The sequence below is a fragment of the Brassica rapa genome, chromosome A06 (assembly GCF_000309985.2).
Source record: "Brassica rapa cultivar Chiifu-401-42 chromosome A06, CAAS_Brap_v3.01, whole genome shotgun sequence".
In the NCBI taxonomy this organism is placed as follows: Eukaryota; Viridiplantae; Streptophyta; class Magnoliopsida; order Brassicales; family Brassicaceae; genus Brassica; species Brassica rapa.
Window position 1 is genome coordinate 4,277,512 of NC_024800.2, and position 17,790 is coordinate 4,295,301.

The 17,790-nt window shown below is 39.3% G+C and overlaps 5 protein-coding genes and 1 non-coding gene across 6 annotated transcripts; 3 read left to right on the forward strand and 3 right to left on the reverse strand.

The window, feature by feature from the left end:
* Positions 1 to 89: 89 nt before the first annotated feature.
* On the reverse strand, positions 90 to 2,515 carry LOC103871868 (serine/threonine-protein kinase SRK2A). The gene is made up of 9 exons (XM_009150186.3): positions 2,119 to 2,515; positions 1,967 to 2,041; positions 1,786 to 1,887; positions 1,557 to 1,610; positions 1,382 to 1,474; positions 1,172 to 1,264; positions 908 to 1,012; positions 725 to 823; positions 90 to 637 (listed from the first exon to the last, which is right to left on the reverse strand). Exons 1-9 carry the CDS (start codon positions 2,236 to 2,238, stop codon positions 299 to 301), a joined length of 1,080 nt encoding a protein of 359 aa, XP_009148434.2. The 5' UTR covers positions 2,239 to 2,515; the 3' UTR covers positions 90 to 298.
* Positions 2,516 to 2,701: 186 nt separating this feature from the next.
* Positions 2,702 to 6,365, forward strand: LOC103871870 (transmembrane 9 superfamily member 1). Its single transcript, XM_009150188.3, has 12 exons — positions 2,702 to 3,028; positions 3,261 to 3,453; positions 3,530 to 3,634; positions 3,765 to 3,782; positions 3,882 to 3,979; positions 4,062 to 4,214; positions 4,336 to 4,470; positions 4,598 to 4,764; positions 4,885 to 4,979; positions 5,071 to 5,444; positions 5,686 to 5,959; positions 6,050 to 6,365. Exons 1-12 carry the CDS (start codon positions 2,936 to 2,938, stop codon positions 6,115 to 6,117), a joined length of 1,773 nt encoding a protein of 590 aa, XP_009148436.2. The 5' UTR covers positions 2,702 to 2,935; the 3' UTR covers positions 6,118 to 6,365.
* A 211-nt stretch (positions 6,366 to 6,576) lies between these two features.
* Positions 6,577 to 7,262, forward strand: LOC103871871 (ferredoxin-1, chloroplastic). Its single transcript, XM_009150189.3, has one exon. It carries the CDS (start codon positions 6,660 to 6,662, stop codon positions 7,104 to 7,106), a length of 447 nt encoding a protein of 148 aa, XP_009148437.1. The 5' UTR covers positions 6,577 to 6,659; the 3' UTR covers positions 7,107 to 7,262.
* Positions 7,263 to 7,853: 591 nt separating this feature from the next.
* LOC103871873 (chaperone protein DnaJ) lies at positions 7,854 to 13,005 on the reverse strand. The gene is made up of 3 exons (XM_009150190.3): positions 11,915 to 13,005; positions 11,081 to 11,793; positions 7,854 to 10,824 (listed from the first exon to the last, which is right to left on the reverse strand). The coding sequence occupies exons 1-3, from the start codon at positions 12,050 to 12,052 to the stop codon at positions 10,374 to 10,376; spliced, it is 1,302 nt and encodes a 433-aa protein (XP_009148438.1). The 5' UTR covers positions 12,053 to 13,005; the 3' UTR covers positions 7,854 to 10,373.
* TRNAR-UCG lies at positions 9,963 to 10,036 on the reverse strand. The gene has a single exon. It is a non-coding gene; the product is annotated as a tRNA-Arg (tRNA).
* Positions 13,006 to 13,240: 235 nt separating the features above from the next.
* On the forward strand, positions 13,241 to 17,723 carry LOC103871874. The gene is made up of 13 exons (XM_009150191.2): positions 13,241 to 13,818; positions 14,071 to 14,170; positions 14,242 to 14,581; positions 14,737 to 14,849; positions 15,036 to 15,164; positions 15,294 to 15,387; positions 15,489 to 15,575; positions 15,665 to 16,287; positions 16,368 to 16,621; positions 16,740 to 16,887; positions 16,966 to 17,063; positions 17,153 to 17,234; positions 17,332 to 17,723. The coding sequence occupies exons 1-13, from the start codon at positions 13,397 to 13,399 to the stop codon at positions 17,413 to 17,415; spliced, it is 2,574 nt and encodes an 857-aa protein (XP_009148439.1). The 5' UTR covers positions 13,241 to 13,396; the 3' UTR covers positions 17,416 to 17,723.
* Positions 17,724 to 17,790: the final 67 nt, after the last annotated feature.

The following is a 17,790-nucleotide window of genomic DNA, read 5'->3' on the forward strand; positions in this document are numbered from 1 at the left end:
GCTCGAATATTGTAATCTCTGAACCAAACATACTCTCTCACTCTACCTTTGCTGATAGCAAAACTCAGAAAGAGAGAGTAAACAAGAAATCTAATTTACAAGTTGAGGTCGCAATGTTCACACACTGTAGGGACTCATAATCAACCACTATTTGTTCTTCTTATACTGCGAATTTTACAAATCTTCAAGAACCCAAACCAAAGCATTGTTATTGGCAAAGACAAATAAAAAAAAGGATACTTTACGTTTCAGCAAACCAACGACAACTTCTTTCTTACAAAGACAAACCAAAAAATATTCAACTGATTATCACTTCTCCACTCGCGTGTGCTTCCTTTACAGTCTTATCATATTCATCTTCTTCATCTTCCTCTTCCTCCACCTCCTCTTCATCCACCTCCTCTTCCTCTTTCCCCTCTGCATCTCCCTCCCCTCCCCAGCCAAACCCTCCTATGGAGCGGGAAACAGGGGGAGGCGTTTTGGCGTCATCCACTATCTTCATGATCTCTTCAGCGGTCTGGGCGGAGAAGGTTGGATTCTCTTTCTTGAAATATGCAGCTTGAGCCGTCTCTGTGAGCTCCCTTGGCAAGTTCTTCGTGAACCATGGGTGTTTCTTGATTTCCGCAATGGTTATCCTCTGCCAAAACAACAACAGCGTAGCTCAATTGTCAAACAAAACCATCTTTTTATAAACATTTTGAGCTCATTTGATTGATGTGTATACCTTGACTGAGTTGGCCACAAATATACGGGAAAGGAGATGTTTGCAATCTTGTGAGATGTGGACGTAGTCCGGGATCTTGTACTGAACAGCCATGATTTTCTGTATAACAACAAGAATCACACATTGATGAACAGAACGCAGCATACTTCCCGCGAGATATATGGCTCATAAAAAGAAACATACTTGTATTGTTTTCCTGAAGTTTTTGGGGTCTTCCTGGTCTTCAAAAGGGTATGCTCCAACAAGCATGACATAAAGAGTTACACCACAAGACCATACATCAGCCATCTGAAAGAAGAAAAACCGATTACAAATTTTACCAATTCCCACAAAGTTAATGTGAAGAGCATGACAGTTTCTTCATAGAAACCCATGAATTTAGGTAATATCCATTGCACTGAACAATGATGCCTTGATTTACCAAGACTCAAATAGCAATAAGAGTACCTTGCCATCATATTCTCTCCGAGAAAGGACCTCAGGTGCAATATATGCTGGAGTTCCAACAGTTGATTTAGGCCTCGAGTGTAGTAGAGAGGACTACACAAAGAAGAACAACAAAACGCTTGACAATGCTTTTTTCGACAATGGAGAATAAGAACAGAGGATCACGTATATAAAATGGGAGAACTTGGTAGTTTTTGTATAGTTCCAGACCTTGGAATAACCAAAATCACAGATTTTGAGACGTGGAGCAGGACTACCATCTAGGAGTGTGTTCTCGAGCTTCAGATCTCTGTGGCATATTTGCTGCCACGAAATGAAAAAAAAAAGGTGATCTCAAACATCTAGGGGATTAGAAATTTCTTCTCTCAATAAATATTTGCCTTACCATAGCATGGCAATAGCTAACACCTGATATAAGCTGCTGGAAGAAGTATCTCGCCTGGAAAAGAGAAAAAAAAAGGGATTAGAAAGAATATCCCATCCCATATAAGAAGATTCACATGTTTTATATTCTTCTGTTCGAAAGACCATACAGAGCTCTGAAAAAAAAACTATCCGAAGTAGTACTTGCATAGTAGTAAAAAAAGGTCACAACTTTAGATGACAAAGCTGACCTCATCCTCACTGAATCTTCCAGCACTGCAGATCCTCTCGAAAAGTTCACCACCAGCAGCATACTCCATGGCAATGGCAAGATGAGTTGGAGTCAACACAACCTGTAATATAAATCAACTTCATAAAGATAATCCTTTTTCACCACAGAGAGGAGAACACATGTCAGAAAATTTACAAAACCTCCTTAAAGCGGATTATATTAGGATGGCGAAGTGATCTGTGATTGATGATCTCTCTTGCCACATTCTCATCAATCTGCATCCAAAAACAACAAAGCCCTTACAACTCTGAGATAACTAGGCACTATATAATGAGCGGAGGAGAGGACGGACCTTGGGACCACGCTCGATGTACTTCATGGCAACGAGCTCCTTGGAGTCTTTGACCTTCATGAGCCTGGCGACTCCGAAGTTCCCAGCTCCTATGTCTTTCACCAGCTCGTACTTCTCCATCTTCGCTACTCTCTAAATCAACAACCCTTATTACACAAAATTGAAAATTTCCAGCTCTCCCTACCAAGCTTCAAATTTTAACGTGAAATCGTGAACAACGAGGACAAAAAAGAAACCAATCAGTATCCAAAAAATCAAGGATGCGATTCCGAGATCTGCAGAGCAGAAGGAACGATGATTGAGATTTGGGTTGTGGAGAGATTTGAAGCTAAAGCGAAGAATCGACTTTTTTTTGTTTTTTTTTCTTCTTCTTCTTCGGATAATAGTAAATGATGATGAGAAAGAGAATGAGAATGAAGAATCTCTCCCCTTCTCATGATGCTTCCTTTTTTTAACAAAGTGGGACCCTCATGCTATTAAATTCACTCTAGATTTCATTTGGGCCTCTAAACTAATAAACGAGGCCCAATTAACGGATTGATAACCCAAAGCCATACACTCAGTCTCAGAGAGAGGATCTCTACCGAACAAAACATCAACAGCAATACTGTGTGCTGCTGCTCTCTTCTATTTAGTTTGGTCTCTCGCTCGCTCCCTCGATCGCTTGCTGCCGAGAAACGAGAGAGAGAGAGAGAGAGCTGCTAACACTGTATTCTCGATAATGCAATTTGCGCCAATTTGAATCAGATCATCGACCCTACTCATTGCTCTATCTAACGCATTCTTCGTCAGATCTGATCGTCCGCCGCATTTCGCGATGCCGTCTTCCTCCTCCTCAGCCACCGCCGCTGTCTTCCTTCTTCTCGTTTCTCTTCTCGCAACCTCTCTCGCCTCTGATTCAGATCACAAGGTTAGACTCGGATCTCCACATTCCGTTTTTGTAATATACAGCTCGAATCGAGTTAATGTGTCTGTAGATCTCGTGATTTGCATGGTGTTTAATGTTTATGAATTAACTTTTATTTATTTATTGGGTCGGATCCTGGAGCTTCATTGTGACTTAGGCTTCTTTATGAATAAATCAGAGTAACATATATACATTTCAGACAAGTCAATGTTTTTGTTTTGTTTTGTTGTTCCAGTATCAAGCTGATGAGCAGGTTACACTGTGGGTGAACAAAGTTGGGCCGTACAACAATCCACAAGAAACGTACAACTACTACAGCCTTCCCTTTTGCCGCCCCTCTCTAAACGATGTTCACAAATGGGGTGGTCTTGGTGAAGTTCTTGGTGGCAACGAGCTCATTGACAGCGAGATCCCTATCAAATTCTTGAGTTTGTTTTACTAATTCTTAACATTGCTAGTTATCTTAGCTGTGTATGTTCTAATTACAATTACCTTTTTCCACAGAAAATGTTGACAGGAACGTGATCTGTAAGCTTGAACTCGACGAACTTAAAGTCGAGCATTTTAAAGATGCCATCGAGTCTAGCTACTGGTTTGAGTTCTTTATGGGTAATGTTTCACGTTTCCTTTGTACTTATTGCTGCTGAAGTAGCTTGTAACTTCTTACAATCGCTAACCTTATTTCTCATTTGGTGGCATCTTATTTGCGTGGACTTTCATCCGGTGGTTCTAACTTCAGATGATCTGCCTTTGTGGGGTACGAGCTTCTGTATTTTTACTTTTTATATCCAAAATCAATCGTGTTTCTGTTTTAGCTTTAGATAGTGTTAATACTCCTCTCTCATCGCTATTGTAGGATTCGTTGGTGAGCTGCAATCTGACAAAAATGGTGAAAACGGCAAACATGTCCTCTACACGCATAAGAACATTATCGTCAAATACAACAAAGACCAGGTCGGTTGTCACTACGCCATTAAGCAATAATATGAGTATCATGTGAGCCACATGCACTGATATTTAATTAATTTTTTTATAGATTATTCATGTTAATCTCACTCAAGACAACCCAAGGCCATTGGAAGCAGGGAGGACAGTGGATCTGACGTATTCTGTTCAATGGATTCCAACCGATGTCACATTTGCCCGCCGTTTTGATGTGTATTTGGATTATCCATTCTTCGAGCACCAGGTAACTTTTTGCTTGGTATCTTTTGTTGTGATTGGTTCATAGTTTCACAATGGATTCATCTCTTCAAAATGTTTGTTCAAGCTTTATAGACCTCCTAAGACTTTTTTTTTCTGTTTTGCAGATCCATTGGTTCTCCATCTTTAACTCGTTCATGATGGTTATTTTTCTCACCGGTCTTGTCTCAATGATATTGATGAGAACTCTCAGAAATGATTACGCGAAGTATGCTCGTGAAGATGATGATCTCGAGAGCTTGGTGATGTTTCCTCACCTTTTATTTGACATAGCTGCACGATATTTTACGCTATTGGCTGTCAAACACTTACTTCTTTATTTTTTGAGGCTGTAAAACCGTTTTGTGACATTCATATTGATGGCCACAGGAACGGGATGTAAATGAAGAATCCGGCTGGAAACTTGTGCATGGGGATGTGTTCAGACCACCATTTAGTTTAGTTCTTCTCTCAGCTGTTGTCGGCACAGGTGCACAGTTGGCGTTGCTTATTCTTCTTGTCATATTGATGGCCATCGTAGGGACTCTATATGTTGGGTACGTATCACACTCTTCTTCTCACGTGCCAACCTCTTTTCGTCTTTATTCTTTGTAATACTTTTATATTTGGCAGCAGACCTCAGCTTGTTTGTTTGATTCGTATTCTGATTATTTCAGGAGAGGAGCAATTGTCACAACTTTCATAGTTTGCTATGCTCTGACTTCCTTTGTCTCTGGTTACGTGAGTGGTGGAATGTACTCAAGAAGCGGGGGTATGACCTATTCTTCTTGGCAGATCTCTCATGTGTTTACCTTTGATAGTTTATTTTTTTAATTTTATTTTTAAATGTCTGATATGTTCAGGTAAGCACTGGATCAAGTGCATGGTCCTCACGGCTTCTCTATTCCCCTTTTTGTGCTTTGGGATCGGCTTTATCCTAAACACAATTGCCATATTCTATGGATCCCTTGCGGCTATTCCTTTCGGGACAATGGTGGTTGTGTTTGTAATTTGGGGTTTCATTTCCTTCCCCTTAGCCCTCCTCGGGACAGTCGTGGGAAGAAACTGGAGTGGTGCTCCAAACAATCCATGCCGTGTAAAGACTATTCCACGTCCGATCCCTGAGAAAAAATGGTACTTGACTCCATCGGTTGTCTCCCTGATGGGAGGTCTGCTACCATTTGGAAGCATCTTCATTGAGATGTACTTCGTCTTCACATCCTTCTGGAATTACAAGGTAATAATAGTAGTTGCTTTTATAACAAAGTTAAGAAACTGCTAGTTCTTTTACAAATTGAACAAACCAGAGACTTGATCAATGAGAGACTCAACTATCTATCTGCCTGGACAGCCTTATAAACCCAGACCTCACTAACTGTGCTCTGACAAACTCGCAACAGATACAATCTGCGACACTTAAGACCTAGGCTTGTTATGTTAGACCTACATTCCTGATAGTCATTTGTTGTGTTGGACAGGTGTACTACGTGTATGGATTCATGCTGCTGGTTTTCGTGATTCTGGTGATAGTGACGGTCTGTGTGACAATAGTGGGAACTTATTTCCTTCTGAACGCTGAGAATTATCACTGGCAATGGACTTCGTTTTTCTCTGCTGCGTCAACGGCTGTCTATGTCTACCTATACTCCATCTATTACTACTACGTGAAGACGAAGATGTCCGGATTCTTCCAAACAAGCTTCTACTTTGGGTACACCATGATGTTCTGTCTTGGCCTTGGAATCCTTTGCGGTGAGAACGCTCTCTCTCTTCACCCTCTTCAAAATTAGCGTTTGGTGTTACTGGTCTTGAGTAAATTTTCTTTGTATATAAATCTTGCAGGAGCGGTTGGATTCTTGGGATCAAACCTGTTTGTAAGGAGAATCTACAGAAACATCAAATGCGACTAGAGATATCAATAGAGGTAAAAAACACCGAGTTGAGAAGGAAGCTTGTTATGGTGGACATACATTATATATAAACGCCAGTAGAGAGGGGGAATATATAAGTATTCTTCAATGGGGTCTTTGTGTTTTTTTGGTAAGTGAATTGTTTTTCCTCTTTAGATTAGAATTTGAGTGGGTGTAATATACAGCAACTACTACTACTACCTGTAATTTTTTCCCTTGTTCCTTATAACTTCACTTCACTTGGAACATTGAATGTGTCCTCAAGGAGCAATTGGACAAGTCTAGAATCATCCCAAGCCCAACCACATACTAACTAATTCTCACCAACATATCAATGCACACATGTAACACATACTCACACAGAGACAATACTACTCCCAAGAAGATAGTAGAAGCACCCACATATCTTGCGCCACGTGGCGGATAGTGTTCAAAAACTCCACCTCTTTTATAATCCTCTCTCCCTCACACTATTCTACTCCATCTCAACAAAAGCCACACGCTCTCACAAACAAGAAGAAGATTAATCATCTCTTTCGATAATGGCTTCCACTGCTCTCTCCAGCGTCACCGTAAACACACCCTTCCTCCGCCGCCAGCAGACACCAAACAGCCTCAGATCTCTCCCGGCGGCCAACACACAATCCCTCTTCGGCCTCAAATCCTCCACCTCTCGCGGCGGCCGCGTCACCGCCATGGCTACCTACAAGGTGAAGTTCATAACACCAGATGGAGAGAAGGAAGTGGAGTGCGACGGTGACACGTACGTCCTCGACGCGGCGGAGGAGTCCGGACTCGACTTGCCGTACTCGTGCCGTGCGGGAGCTTGCTCGAGCTGCGCCGGGAAAATAGTCTCTGGCTCGGTTGACCAGTCGGACCAGAGCTTCTTAGACGATGGCCAGATCAGCGAAGGGTTTGTTCTCACGTGCATCGCTCTCCCAACTTCTGATGTCGTTATTACAACCCATCAAGAAGACGCCATGATTTAATTTACTCAAAAAAAGAGAGACGGTAGCTTTTTTAAGCTTATTCATAATCAGTTTTATCGATGTTGCCATGTTGATGATGTATGAATAAGATCAATGGATCTAGCACACATTGTAATTATCCTTTTAACAATGATAGTCCCTTAAATCTTTATAATATTTGAATCAAGGCAAATAAAAGAAAAAGTTGGTGGACGGTAATTAAATCTGTCATATAACAAACAATTTTAATGATAGTAAATCAGTCAGATCTACCATTACAAGCATGCAAAGAAAATTCATAAACCATATTGAACCAAAAAAAATCACAAACCATAATCCTATTTTAAAATTCCCTAATCGGAATCACTGTCGTTTTGTCCTCCCATAGCGAACTCTTCCACTGCGTATGCTTGGTTTATTAATCCATCACTTGCCTTAGGCGGACGCGAAGGCGCCCACTCATCAGAATATTTCATATTACATGCACTAGTTTTGTTCACACGACATCCATACCTTTTGTTCGCAGGTCTTGAGGAGGTTTTCTTGGACGCCTTTCGAGCGCCTATAAATACAGATCATAGCAAAAGCATGCAGAAAAAAAACTTATTACACCAAAACTAATCGGTCGAATAGAGAGATCAGTATATGGATTCGAGGACTCACGTCGTACGGCCTTATAACATCTTGAGGAGACTACAAAAATAAGGATTAATATTGCTCCTACAATAAAACCTCGCAACACTAAAGCAGACATCGTCTCGTCTTTGGAGTTTTCCATATCTCTAATTGTTTTCTTTTTGCTTTAACTTGAACTTATGGGATCCATAGAGAGGAAGACAGTGATGATTTTAGAGACACTGGGTTTTGCAAGTTGAATTTTTCTATACTAGAAAAGAAAGAAAAAATACTTTTGACGAGTCTTATTTTAATATCTATTTTATTAAAACAGCAGTGTGACCCATTGATAAAAAGTTATGTCCAACTTAAATTTTAATAATACATACCTTTTTAATATAACTGCAATGAAATATATATATATATATTATGTAACCCTCCACTTAGAGTGCCTAATGATCGGCAACCACCACTTTTTTAACTGTATCCATATATCTTATTTTTGTTATGTAACCACCATTATTTTTACTGTTCAAATCCCAACAATTTTTTCGATGATGTTCATGTATTTCATTTTTCCTAACATAATCCCAACTATTACTCGGATTCTTTATTTTAATTAATATTTTTATTAAATATTTTTAATTTCACCCATAAATTTTTGAAAATTTATTGAAATTGTTTTTATTATAAAATTTTATAATATTAATTAAAATATAATAGATATATTTTAATATTTTTATAATTTCAATTTTAAATTTTTTATTAAACATTTTTACTTTTGTATATATATTGATTTAAAAAAAGAAAAAAAATTATCCTCCCGCAACCGCCCGCAACCGCAAACGGTAGCTGGAGCCAGCTTTTGAATTTATGAGATTCGGAGCGGGTTGAAGCGGTTTAGAGCGATTTGAGTGATTGTTGCAAACCGCCGACAACCGCTACCAACCGCAAAAGCAGCGTTTGCGGGTGGTAGCGGAAAAACCAGTCGCACAATTAATAGAATTTATGGTATATTTGTATTTTAATATTTTTACATAATTTAAATGAATATCCATATTTGAACTGAACCCGTAATGATCCAAACTGAATCTGAACTAAAATTTATAAATATCCAAATAGGTTTTAATCTCTCATCTAAAGACCAATATCTGAATAGTCGGAATCGAACCTGAACTCTTATCCCTACATGTAGTCTATAATATGAATATATGATCAGAGATAAAAACACAAATATGATTACAAAAAAAATACATATATGATATAAGGAAAGACACAAATACATATGGAACTTGATTTATTTAATATACTTACAAAAATTATCTATTCTATTAAATTCATATCATACAAAAATATGATTCTACAAACACACAACCATATAAATTATATTAGACAAAAAATTTAAAAACAAAACATATACCCGCCCTCTCGAGGGCGGGTCAATATCTAGTACATCAATAAAGCCGTTGCCGTAATCCATGGTCTGACTTAATAATATCGCGACACATTTACACCCGAGTCTTTTCTTAATGCCATATAAGTGACCAAAGGTTTTCTTTTCTTAGTTGACTTACACCAAAATGACACCTTCAATAAGTAGGCTTTGGTACCAACAAAAGAGACTCTTTATACGTACTGGTTTTTATGGATTTCAAGTAGCTGCGACAACGTAAACCAAGTTTTTTTTTTTTAAATATCTGTGAAGATCCTAGACGGTAAGCCCAGACTAATTTTCACGAGGCTTTTTATCCGGATACGCACGGTTATAGGCAGGAAGGTGGCCAAGACGACTCGAACCCATAACGAACATTCCAGCTGGAGTTTCATTACCACTAGACCAAGAGCTCTTGGTTTAAACCAAGCTTCATAAGAAAGAAGAAACAAGATTAAGTGCGTAAAGTGATTCCCAAGGGAACTTAAAAATTGTTAAAGGAAGCTGAACGATTCCAAATTAAACGCTTAGGAGCACTGTATAGACAAAAGTCAAAGGACTCCTGGTGCCATTCTTTTATATACTCTTGTTTTAGTGTTACAGACGTCATGTGTATTTTATGGATGTCACTTGTGTATTATAGTTCAATAACTGTTATTCTTTCATGAATCTTCAGCCCATAATGTTAGCTTTCTCAAGAAGATCAACAGTGAAGGGATTAGTGCTCCTTTTGAGTCATAGTTTCTACTGAAAGCAATGAGATAGAAACGGAGAACATCTTGTAAATACAGCTTCTCTTTCCTACATAACTCCAAAAAATTTCAAAAGTGCGACCACAGTGGGAGTCGAACCCACGACCTTCTGATCCGAAGTCAGACGCGTTAATCCACTGCGCTATGCGGTCGATGAATATTTATTAAATATGTTAATATATATGTTCACTAGTTTTGTAACCAATCGAGCAATACCAGAAATCCTTGGGATTAATAAGATGCCAATCAATCAAATCCTTGGGATTAATAAGATGCTTATGACAAACAATTTTTTGTAACCAATCGAACAATTGTATCATTCACAGTAAGAATCATATAAAACAGGTCACTCTAAGAAAAACATAATAATATGTAAAAGCCTAAAGTGTCAACACAACTTCAAAGCCTCAACTTGTGAATCTTATATACAAAGAAGAACAAATGAGCAGACATGGAGTGAGTGGCATGAAACCAATATATTATCAACCTTTAAGCCCAAGAACAATCTTTCAAGACCTCATAGGCAATTGATCGTTGTTCTTCGCTCAACTTCTTAGGAAAATTCACTAAAAACGTGATTCTCAAGTCTCCTAGTTTACCTTCTTCTTTAGCATTAGGCAAACCTTGACCTTTAATAGCCTTCTCAAACCCATGAAAGATGACTTCTCCTACAGATACTGACATCGACTCACCACTCAGTAACGGCACCGAGAGTTTGCATCCAGTCAAAGCCTTTACAAGTGGAATCTCGACCGCAATCTCTAAGTCGTCACCACGTCTTTTGAACAAAGGATGTCTCTTTTCTTCGACCACGAACGTGATGTCTTCAGGGAGGTAGCCAGGTTTCTCGTTGCCTACTCCTTCGAATGTGATCTTGGTCCCTTTCTTCCATCCTGGTTTGATGTTCACTTTCAACGTCTCTTCTTGTTTCCTAATCAACCTGTTCATTACAGAACACAATGAATGGACCAAAGCAGATAAACATGGCCGAGCTATAAATATTTTTTAATACCTTAATAAAATTACTTTTATGATTTAGGAATATTTGTCTATATAAAAAAAATTTCCAATAATTTTGAAACCCAAAACTAAATTATTATTTTTTTTTTTAATGTTTCATTGGTGTAGTGGTTGCAAAGTTGTGCCCGCAACCAATAAGACCGAACCAAACTTGAAGAAATGAGTTTGAGACAAACCCTTCATCGGTAATAATGTCCCTAGTGATCTTGATGTTCTTGACTCCACCATGGCAGAGCTCTTCCAACGTACACTCGAGCTTTTTCTCCACAGCCGGCGGCTTCTTCGGCTGAGTCGACTGAGAGAAAACTATCGGCGTCGTGCTCCTCCTGCTCACGCTCCTCCCCACTGACCCACCCGTATCCCTCTTCGACTGATGTCTCGTGCTCGTGCTCTTCGAAAACGACGTCGTGGACCCTGATCTCCCGTCTTTATCTCTCTTGCTACGGCTCTTCGAAATGGTTTTAGGAGAAGACGGTGTAGAGCTCGGAGGAGACGTTAGCCCCTGCGCGGAGCCGAACAAATCTCCCAGGGTCTGATCTTTCCCTCTCGGGCTCGTGAAAGGCGACGTCATCGGGCTCGCGCTGTTGGAGACGGGGCGAGATTTGAGGCCGTGTGTTCTCCCTACGCCTCCGTGGCTGCTGCCGCCTCCGTCGTCTCTGCGGCTGGTGGTTCTTGAGAAAGTGGAGCGGCGGTTGGAAGAGGCGGAGGTGAGGTATGTGGGACGAGCTTGCGGCGTGTGGCTGCGGCGGCTGCTGGAGTTTGATAAGAGAGAAGAACGGCGTTTGAAGACGGAGCTGTCGTCCATGCTCTGTAAACGGAGACCTCTCCGAGCAGCGATGAGATCATCCTCCTCCGCGAATTTCTCCTCTAGATATTTCTGGTGAATCGTCTGAAAAAAATTACATTTTTTCAAAGTTTCAATTTTTTGATCCATAATAATGATAAAAATCAGATGTTTGGAAAATTGAGCAATGTATCGATTTGTTGAGAGAGAGAGAGAGAGGACGTACGGAATCGTTGTCGGAGTGAGAGTCGGTTTTGCGATGAGAAGAGAGAGGATGCAGTTTTGTGACGATGGATTTGTAAGCTTTGCATGCTGTCTTGGAGATTCCGAAGAAATCTGTCGCCGGCGATCGTGGAGTTGTCATTGCATCGAGAAGAAGAAAAAATTGATCGGGCAAATGTCGGAAAGAGAAGACCAGAAGAGAGAGAGAGATTAGGAGAACTTTGTCGTGCGTAGGAATTAATTACAAGACAGACACGAAGAGCCGAGATGTTTGGCCTCCCGCTTTTATTAGGAATCTTTTTTTTTTCAATTTTAAAATGAAACCATGGCTAAAAATGCCGTAAACCCATTTAATTGAATTATATATTCGGGAGCTAACTTTTATAAAAATTGATATCTTTAGTTGACTTTGTTTTTTCATTCTCATCGTATGACATCTCATTTTGTTTTATTAATCTTTTCAACGGTGTTAGATACAAATATTTTTCTTAATCGAAAACACGGTGAGTGTTTTCTTTTTGAGTAAATAAATTTAAATTTTCGACAGTTTAAATGCAAATATTTTAATTAATCTGTTCAACGGAGTATTTATTAAAAAAATGTCTTTATCTTCAAATTTTCATTTGATATCTCGGTAAATATTCTACCTCTCAAACTCGTACGACCGATGACCAAAAGAATGAAGAATAATATTATGTTTTTTAATATTTTTTAAATTTTTTACCATTTCACAAAGAATATATTTTCTTTTTCATTTTTCTTCATTTCTTTGTTTGTAGAAAATTATAAAACAAATTAATTATTTATTAGTTTTGATAAGAAACTATCATTTCTCATCATTCTTCAAATTTTATTCCTACTTATTTTTTTTATTTGTTCTTATTATTCATATAATGGTTACCAGTCTCACCTGTGGTATGTGACAGGACCATTAACAATGGTTGATCATCTTCTCTACATGTGTTGTTTATAGTTAAAAACTTTGCAAAAGAAAATGATGACAAACAAAACGACTACTAGGTGCTTTATCTCTTGGGCTTGCTTTGCCTCTCTTTTACTGCTTTTTGGGTTTTACAAGCCCAAACGTTAACAGTTGGCTCATCAAATCAAACCCAAACCCAAACCCAACTATTCAACCAATTAAAATTCATTCCTTTTTTTGTCAATAACCAATTAAACATTCTAATGCCTGAAAACCGAAAGTAGTTGAAATTTTGGGTCATATTTTCGGATTTTTTTTCTTTTTAAACTAAAAATATTTGTTAAGTTTCGTAAAAAGTCGAATATCAACATTTAATGAAATTTTAAACATTTTTATTTATTTAAAAGGTTCATAAAAAAACAGCCCCTGCCTTTGCTGCTGTCTCTCTTCTTCAGCTAGAAAGAGATCTTACGATTAGTCTTCTTTTAATCCCGAAACTACCCTTCTCTTGATTTCTCACCTAAAATCTCCCCCAAAAAATTTCCCCAATTCAACGACTCGGCGATGATGGAGCGAACCTACGGCCGCCGCAAGCCGGGTATGCCGCAAAGAACCCTCCCCGACTCTCTAAACGACACCGTCTCGCAGACGGAATATCTCTCCTCCTCTTCGTCTCCCGACATCGAACCCCTCGATTACTCTCTCCTCCCTTTCTCCAGCCAAGATTCGTGGCATTCTTCTTCCATGTCAGAATCTCGAGAGGATTATCCACGGAGGGCGAAAAGATCGAGGAACGGCGAGGGGTTTACCTCCACGTTGCTCGAGGCGCAGGAGTTCGGCGAGCTGATGGAGCACGAGGACGAGGTTAACTTCGCGCTTGATGGGTTGAGGAATGGGCAGCAGGTTAGGATCCGGAGGGCTAGCTTGTCGTCTCTGCTGTCGATTTGTGCTTCTCAGCACCAGCGCCGCTCCTTGAGGGCTCAAGGGTACACGCTTGCCCCTTCTAGGGTTTGAGTTTTTTTTTTTGTAACAAATTTTAAGAATTTTCATGTGGGTTTTGCGAAATGGATCTGTTTGAGTTATGGGTTCTCGTAAATTTTCGATCTTGTGGATTAGGGTACGATTTTTATACGAATTTTGTGATGCCAAAGCTGGGAAATTTTCTGTTTGTTTCATCTATTGATTCATTGGTTGAGTGGACGAGATTACCCTAATTGTGTGGGGGGTTATTGTTTCAGGATCTCCCAAACCATAATTGATGCGATTTTGAGTCTTAGCCTCGATGACATACCAAGCAATCTTGCCGCAGCCACGCTTTTCTTTCTGCTAACTGCTGACGTAAGTGAAATGCTGTTTGATGTTTGATACAGTTTAACCTCAACACGACCAATTCATTTTCATGATTCCAGGGTCAAGACGAGCACTTTATGGAGTCACCCAAGTGCATCAAGTTTCTGATAATGTTGTTGAAACCTGTGGTTGTCACTAGCACCCAGGGGAAGCCACGCAGTATAGGATTTAAGCTCTTATCTTTACGTAAGGATGTTGGTCCAGCACAGGATGCGGTGAAAACGAATGATCCGAGCTCTAGCGTTATACTTTCAAGTGTTCAGGAACTTCTTGTTAATTGCAAGGAGATGAGATCTGCTGATAGCTATAAAGCCGAAACAACGAGACCTGAGCTATGTACGAAATGGGTGGCTTTGTTGACTATGGAGAGGGCTTGCTTATCCAAAATTTCGTTTGATGGTATTTGATTTTTTTTTTGGCCTCTTCTGTTGGAAATAATTACTAGCTAACTATTTCTGAGATCATCTTAGAATTGTTAATAGATATTGTTCTCTGATATTTATTATACCATAGATTCTACTGTGATAATATAGTTTCATTTTCCCTCACCCCAGATACTTCTGGTTCTGTGAAAAAGACTGGAGGGAATTTCAAGGAGAAACTGCGAGAACTAGGTGGACTTGATGCAGTCCTTGAGGTTGTTATGGACTGTCACACTGTTATGGAGGTATGATCATGCGTTTTCTTTCTTCATCTGCACATGCAAACTGAGGTCTCTAACTGCCTAGGACGTTGATAACTTTTTTAAATCATCTTAGATTACTACCTTTGTAACCTGCATTAGTTGTCTTTGACTGCGGGAAGTTTGCAATTGCATAATGTTATATTTAGCTAATACAGATTCTATATGCAGCGCTGGGTGGAATGCGACACACTGTCCTATCAGGATAAGAAAGATAGTCTGCATAAGCAGATTTTAATGCTGCTTTTGAAATGTCTGAAAATCATGGAGAATGCTACGTTCCTCAGCACAGACAACCAGGTATCTCTTATATAGATTCATGACAATATTCTGGAAATTCTGACGTTTATCAGCTGTTATAAAATTGCAAAATTATACAACTCTGTGCCTGAGATAATATTGACTCCAACGCTAATTTTGTTTTTTCAGAATCATTTGCTCGGGTTTAAGAAATGTTTGGGTTCTCATGAATCTCGAATGTCTTTCACAGAGCTCACAATAAGTGTCATTAAGATGCTTTCAGGTTCGCAATTGATACCCCTTCTGGTTTTGAATTGTTTCACATTATGACTTCTTCCCGTTCTATCATCTCTAATCCTGATATATGGTTGGACTGATGGCTAGGTCTTCACCTACGTGGAGGGGTTTCAAGTACTCACAATGTAAATCCTCACTGTTCAATTGCTGGCATCTTGGTAGCAGATCGTAGAGGTATTTTATTATTCTTAATCACAAATGAGTCTCTATCTCCCCTCTGGTCTCTATATTTTTATATGTTAAGCCTCTTCTATCTTTTGCAGTTAACAATGAGGTTGTGACAATAAGTTCAGATACATGCTCAACCGTTGGCTCCATCTCAACCAGGAATGGGAGTGTGTCCCAGAGATATCAATCCATAATCGATTTGGACTCGCCACCTTCATCGACGTCGGGTTATCAATCAAGTGTGTCAGGAAATGAGCCCACTAAGCCAACGACCAGAGTCGGTTCATCGATAGCTGGTTCGTTTGCAGGCAGATTGGCGTCACTGGGTAGTGACATCGCCAGAAGTACTTCAAGGACTAACCAAGTTGAAGAACCAAGTGGTAAAAGAAATGGAAAATATTCATTCCTAGATGAAAACCAAGATCCTTTTGCGTTTGATTTGGAAGATTCTAAACCTTCCAAGTGGGCGTTAGCATCTGTAAAGCAAAAGAAACCTAGAGCTCAAAAGAAGAAAGGGTGCTACAAGAAGAGTAAAGATGAATGTTTGCATCAGCGGTTCCCGAGCCAAGAGGAATCATCAAACCAAAGGTTGAATTCCCAGGAAGAGTCAAGTGGCAGAGACTGCAGTCCACCGCTGCAAGTATCTTTGTCTACAACAAATGACATTGATGAAGAATGTCTATGTCTTTTATCTGATTGCCTTCTAACAGCGGTTAAGGTGATGTTCTTACCATCTGTTTACTGATCTATAGCCCCAATAGCATCAATTTAGTTCATGATTTTTTTTTTTTTTTGCAGGTTTTGATGAACTTAACAAATGATAACGCTGTCGGTTGTCGGCAAGTTGGTGGGTGCAAAGGGCTGGAAAGCATGGCTGAACTAATTGCCAGACACTTTCCGTCTTTCACCGGATCTCCTCTTTTCAATGAGATGGATGTGACAGGATCTTCCCAACAGAAGAAAGACAAACATCTTACAGATCAGGAGTTAGATTTTCTTGTTGCCATCTTGGGTTTGCTGGTAAATTTGGTTGAGAAAGACGGAGTCAACAGGTACACATAAAATTCTTAATGAAAATTTAATACCATCGTGTGGTTGAGTCAATACAAGTTGGAGTAGTCATACTCTTGGTCGTCTTTTCTCTAATCAGGTAGTTTTTTTCTTTTCCAGGTCACGACTTGCTTCAGCGAGTGTTCCTATTACAAAACCAGAAGGGTTGCAAGAGAGTGAACAGGAGATGATTCCTTTATTATGTTCAATCTTTCTCACCAATCAAGGATCAGCAGACACCAAAGAAGAAACAACTCCTTTCACCTTAGTGAGTACCAGCACCTAAACATTTCGTGAAAAGGTTTTTATTTATTAATCCTGCGTTTTTTGTTTTTGGGGTGTTCAGGATGACGAAGAAGCTGTTTTAGAAGGCGAAAAGGAAGCGGAAAAGATGATAGTGGAGGCATACTCTGCTCTACTACTCGCTTTTCTTTCAACTGAAAGGTCTTTTTTCGTTTCTGATCTTTTATTATATATCATAATCCATATGAACTTTCTCAAGAAACTAAACGTGTTATTGGATCCTCTAGCAGTAGAAGTATCCGCAACTCCATCAAAGACTATCTCCCAAAACGCAACCTCGCAATTCTAGTACCGGTCCTGGAGAGATTTGTGGTACGTGCCTCTTTAAACCCCTTATGGCTGCTCTGTTCCATGCTAGAGAAATCTCAAAGTTCATTTAACGTATAACTGTGTTCTCTGTTTTGTTCAGGCATTTCACACGACTCTAAACATGATCCCTCCGGAGACACATAAAGCAGTGATGGAAGTAATTGAATCCTGCAAACTACCGTAAAAAGGGCAAATCAATTCTTCTCTCTCATTTTTCTCTGTACAGCTTCTGGAAGAAACAAAAAAAACTTGGAATGCTTTTGGGAGTGATCACTGACTCTGGTGGTCATAGACTATATAGTTCATAGTTAATCATGTTCATGTATGATATAAGGCTCTATACAAGTAGTATGTTCAAAATCTTTGTTTTAGAGTTTGTTTTTACTTGTCTGTCACGGCTTAGGGTTGTTCTCGATGTCTCTCACTTGTAAACATCAATTCTTTTGTAGTTTTCTTGATATCCTTGATCATATATACAAGTTTGCTTTACGACTTCTAATTTTTTTTAATTTGTTTTATTACATCATATATGATATAATATGAACATCTACATTCTGGT

What these genes read in the sequence shown, in the direction of transcription:
- LOC103871868 (XM_009150186.3), bottom strand. Translation starts at nt 2,238, where the DNA reads ATGGAGAAGTACGAGCTGGTGAAAGACATAGGAGCTGGGAACTTCGGA. An exon ending in GTGATTTTGGTTATTCCAAG is followed by an intron (nt 1,265 to 1,381) that starts GTCTGGAACTAT and finishes TTCTTTGTGTAG; the next exon opens with TCCTCTCTACTACACTCGAG. An exon ending in GGAGAGAATATGATGGCAAG is followed by an intron (nt 1,013 to 1,171) that starts GTACTCTTATTG and finishes TTCTTCTTTCAG; the next exon opens with ATGGCTGATGTATGGTCTTG.
- LOC103871870 (XM_009150188.3), top strand. Translation starts at nt 2,936, where the DNA reads ATGCCGTCTTCCTCCTCCTCAGCCACCGCCGCTGTCTTCCTTCTTCTC. An exon ending in ATGATGATCTCGAGAGCTTG is followed by an intron (nt 4,471 to 4,597) that starts GTGATGTTTCCT and finishes TGATGGCCACAG; the next exon opens with GAACGGGATGTAAATGAAGA. An exon ending in AATGTACTCAAGAAGCGGGG is followed by an intron (nt 4,980 to 5,070) that starts GTATGACCTATT and finishes TGATATGTTCAG; the next exon opens with GTAAGCACTGGATCAAGTGC.
- LOC103871871 (XM_009150189.3), top strand. Translation starts at nt 6,660, where the DNA reads ATGGCTTCCACTGCTCTCTCCAGCGTCACCGTAAACACACCCTTCCTC.
- LOC103871874 (XM_009150191.2), top strand. Translation starts at nt 13,397, where the DNA reads ATGATGGAGCGAACCTACGGCCGCCGCAAGCCGGGTATGCCGCAAAGA. An exon ending in TCCTCAGCACAGACAACCAG is followed by an intron (nt 15,165 to 15,293) that starts GTATCTCTTATA and finishes TTGTTTTTTCAG; the next exon opens with AATCATTTGCTCGGGTTTAA. An exon ending in TGTCATTAAGATGCTTTCAG is followed by an intron (nt 15,388 to 15,488) that starts GTTCGCAATTGA and finishes ACTGATGGCTAG; the next exon opens with GTCTTCACCTACGTGGAGGG.
- LOC103871873 (XM_009150190.3), bottom strand. Translation starts at nt 12,052, where the DNA reads ATGACAACTCCACGATCGCCGGCGACAGATTTCTTCGGAATCTCCAAG. An exon ending in CTCACTCCGACAACGATTCC is followed by an intron (nt 11,794 to 11,914) that starts GTACGTCCTCTC and finishes AATTTTTTTCAG; the next exon opens with ACGATTCACCAGAAATATCT. An exon ending in GACATTATTACCGATGAAGG is followed by an intron (nt 10,825 to 11,080) that starts GTTTGTCTCAAA and finishes TGTAATGAACAG; the next exon opens with GTTGATTAGGAAACAAGAAG.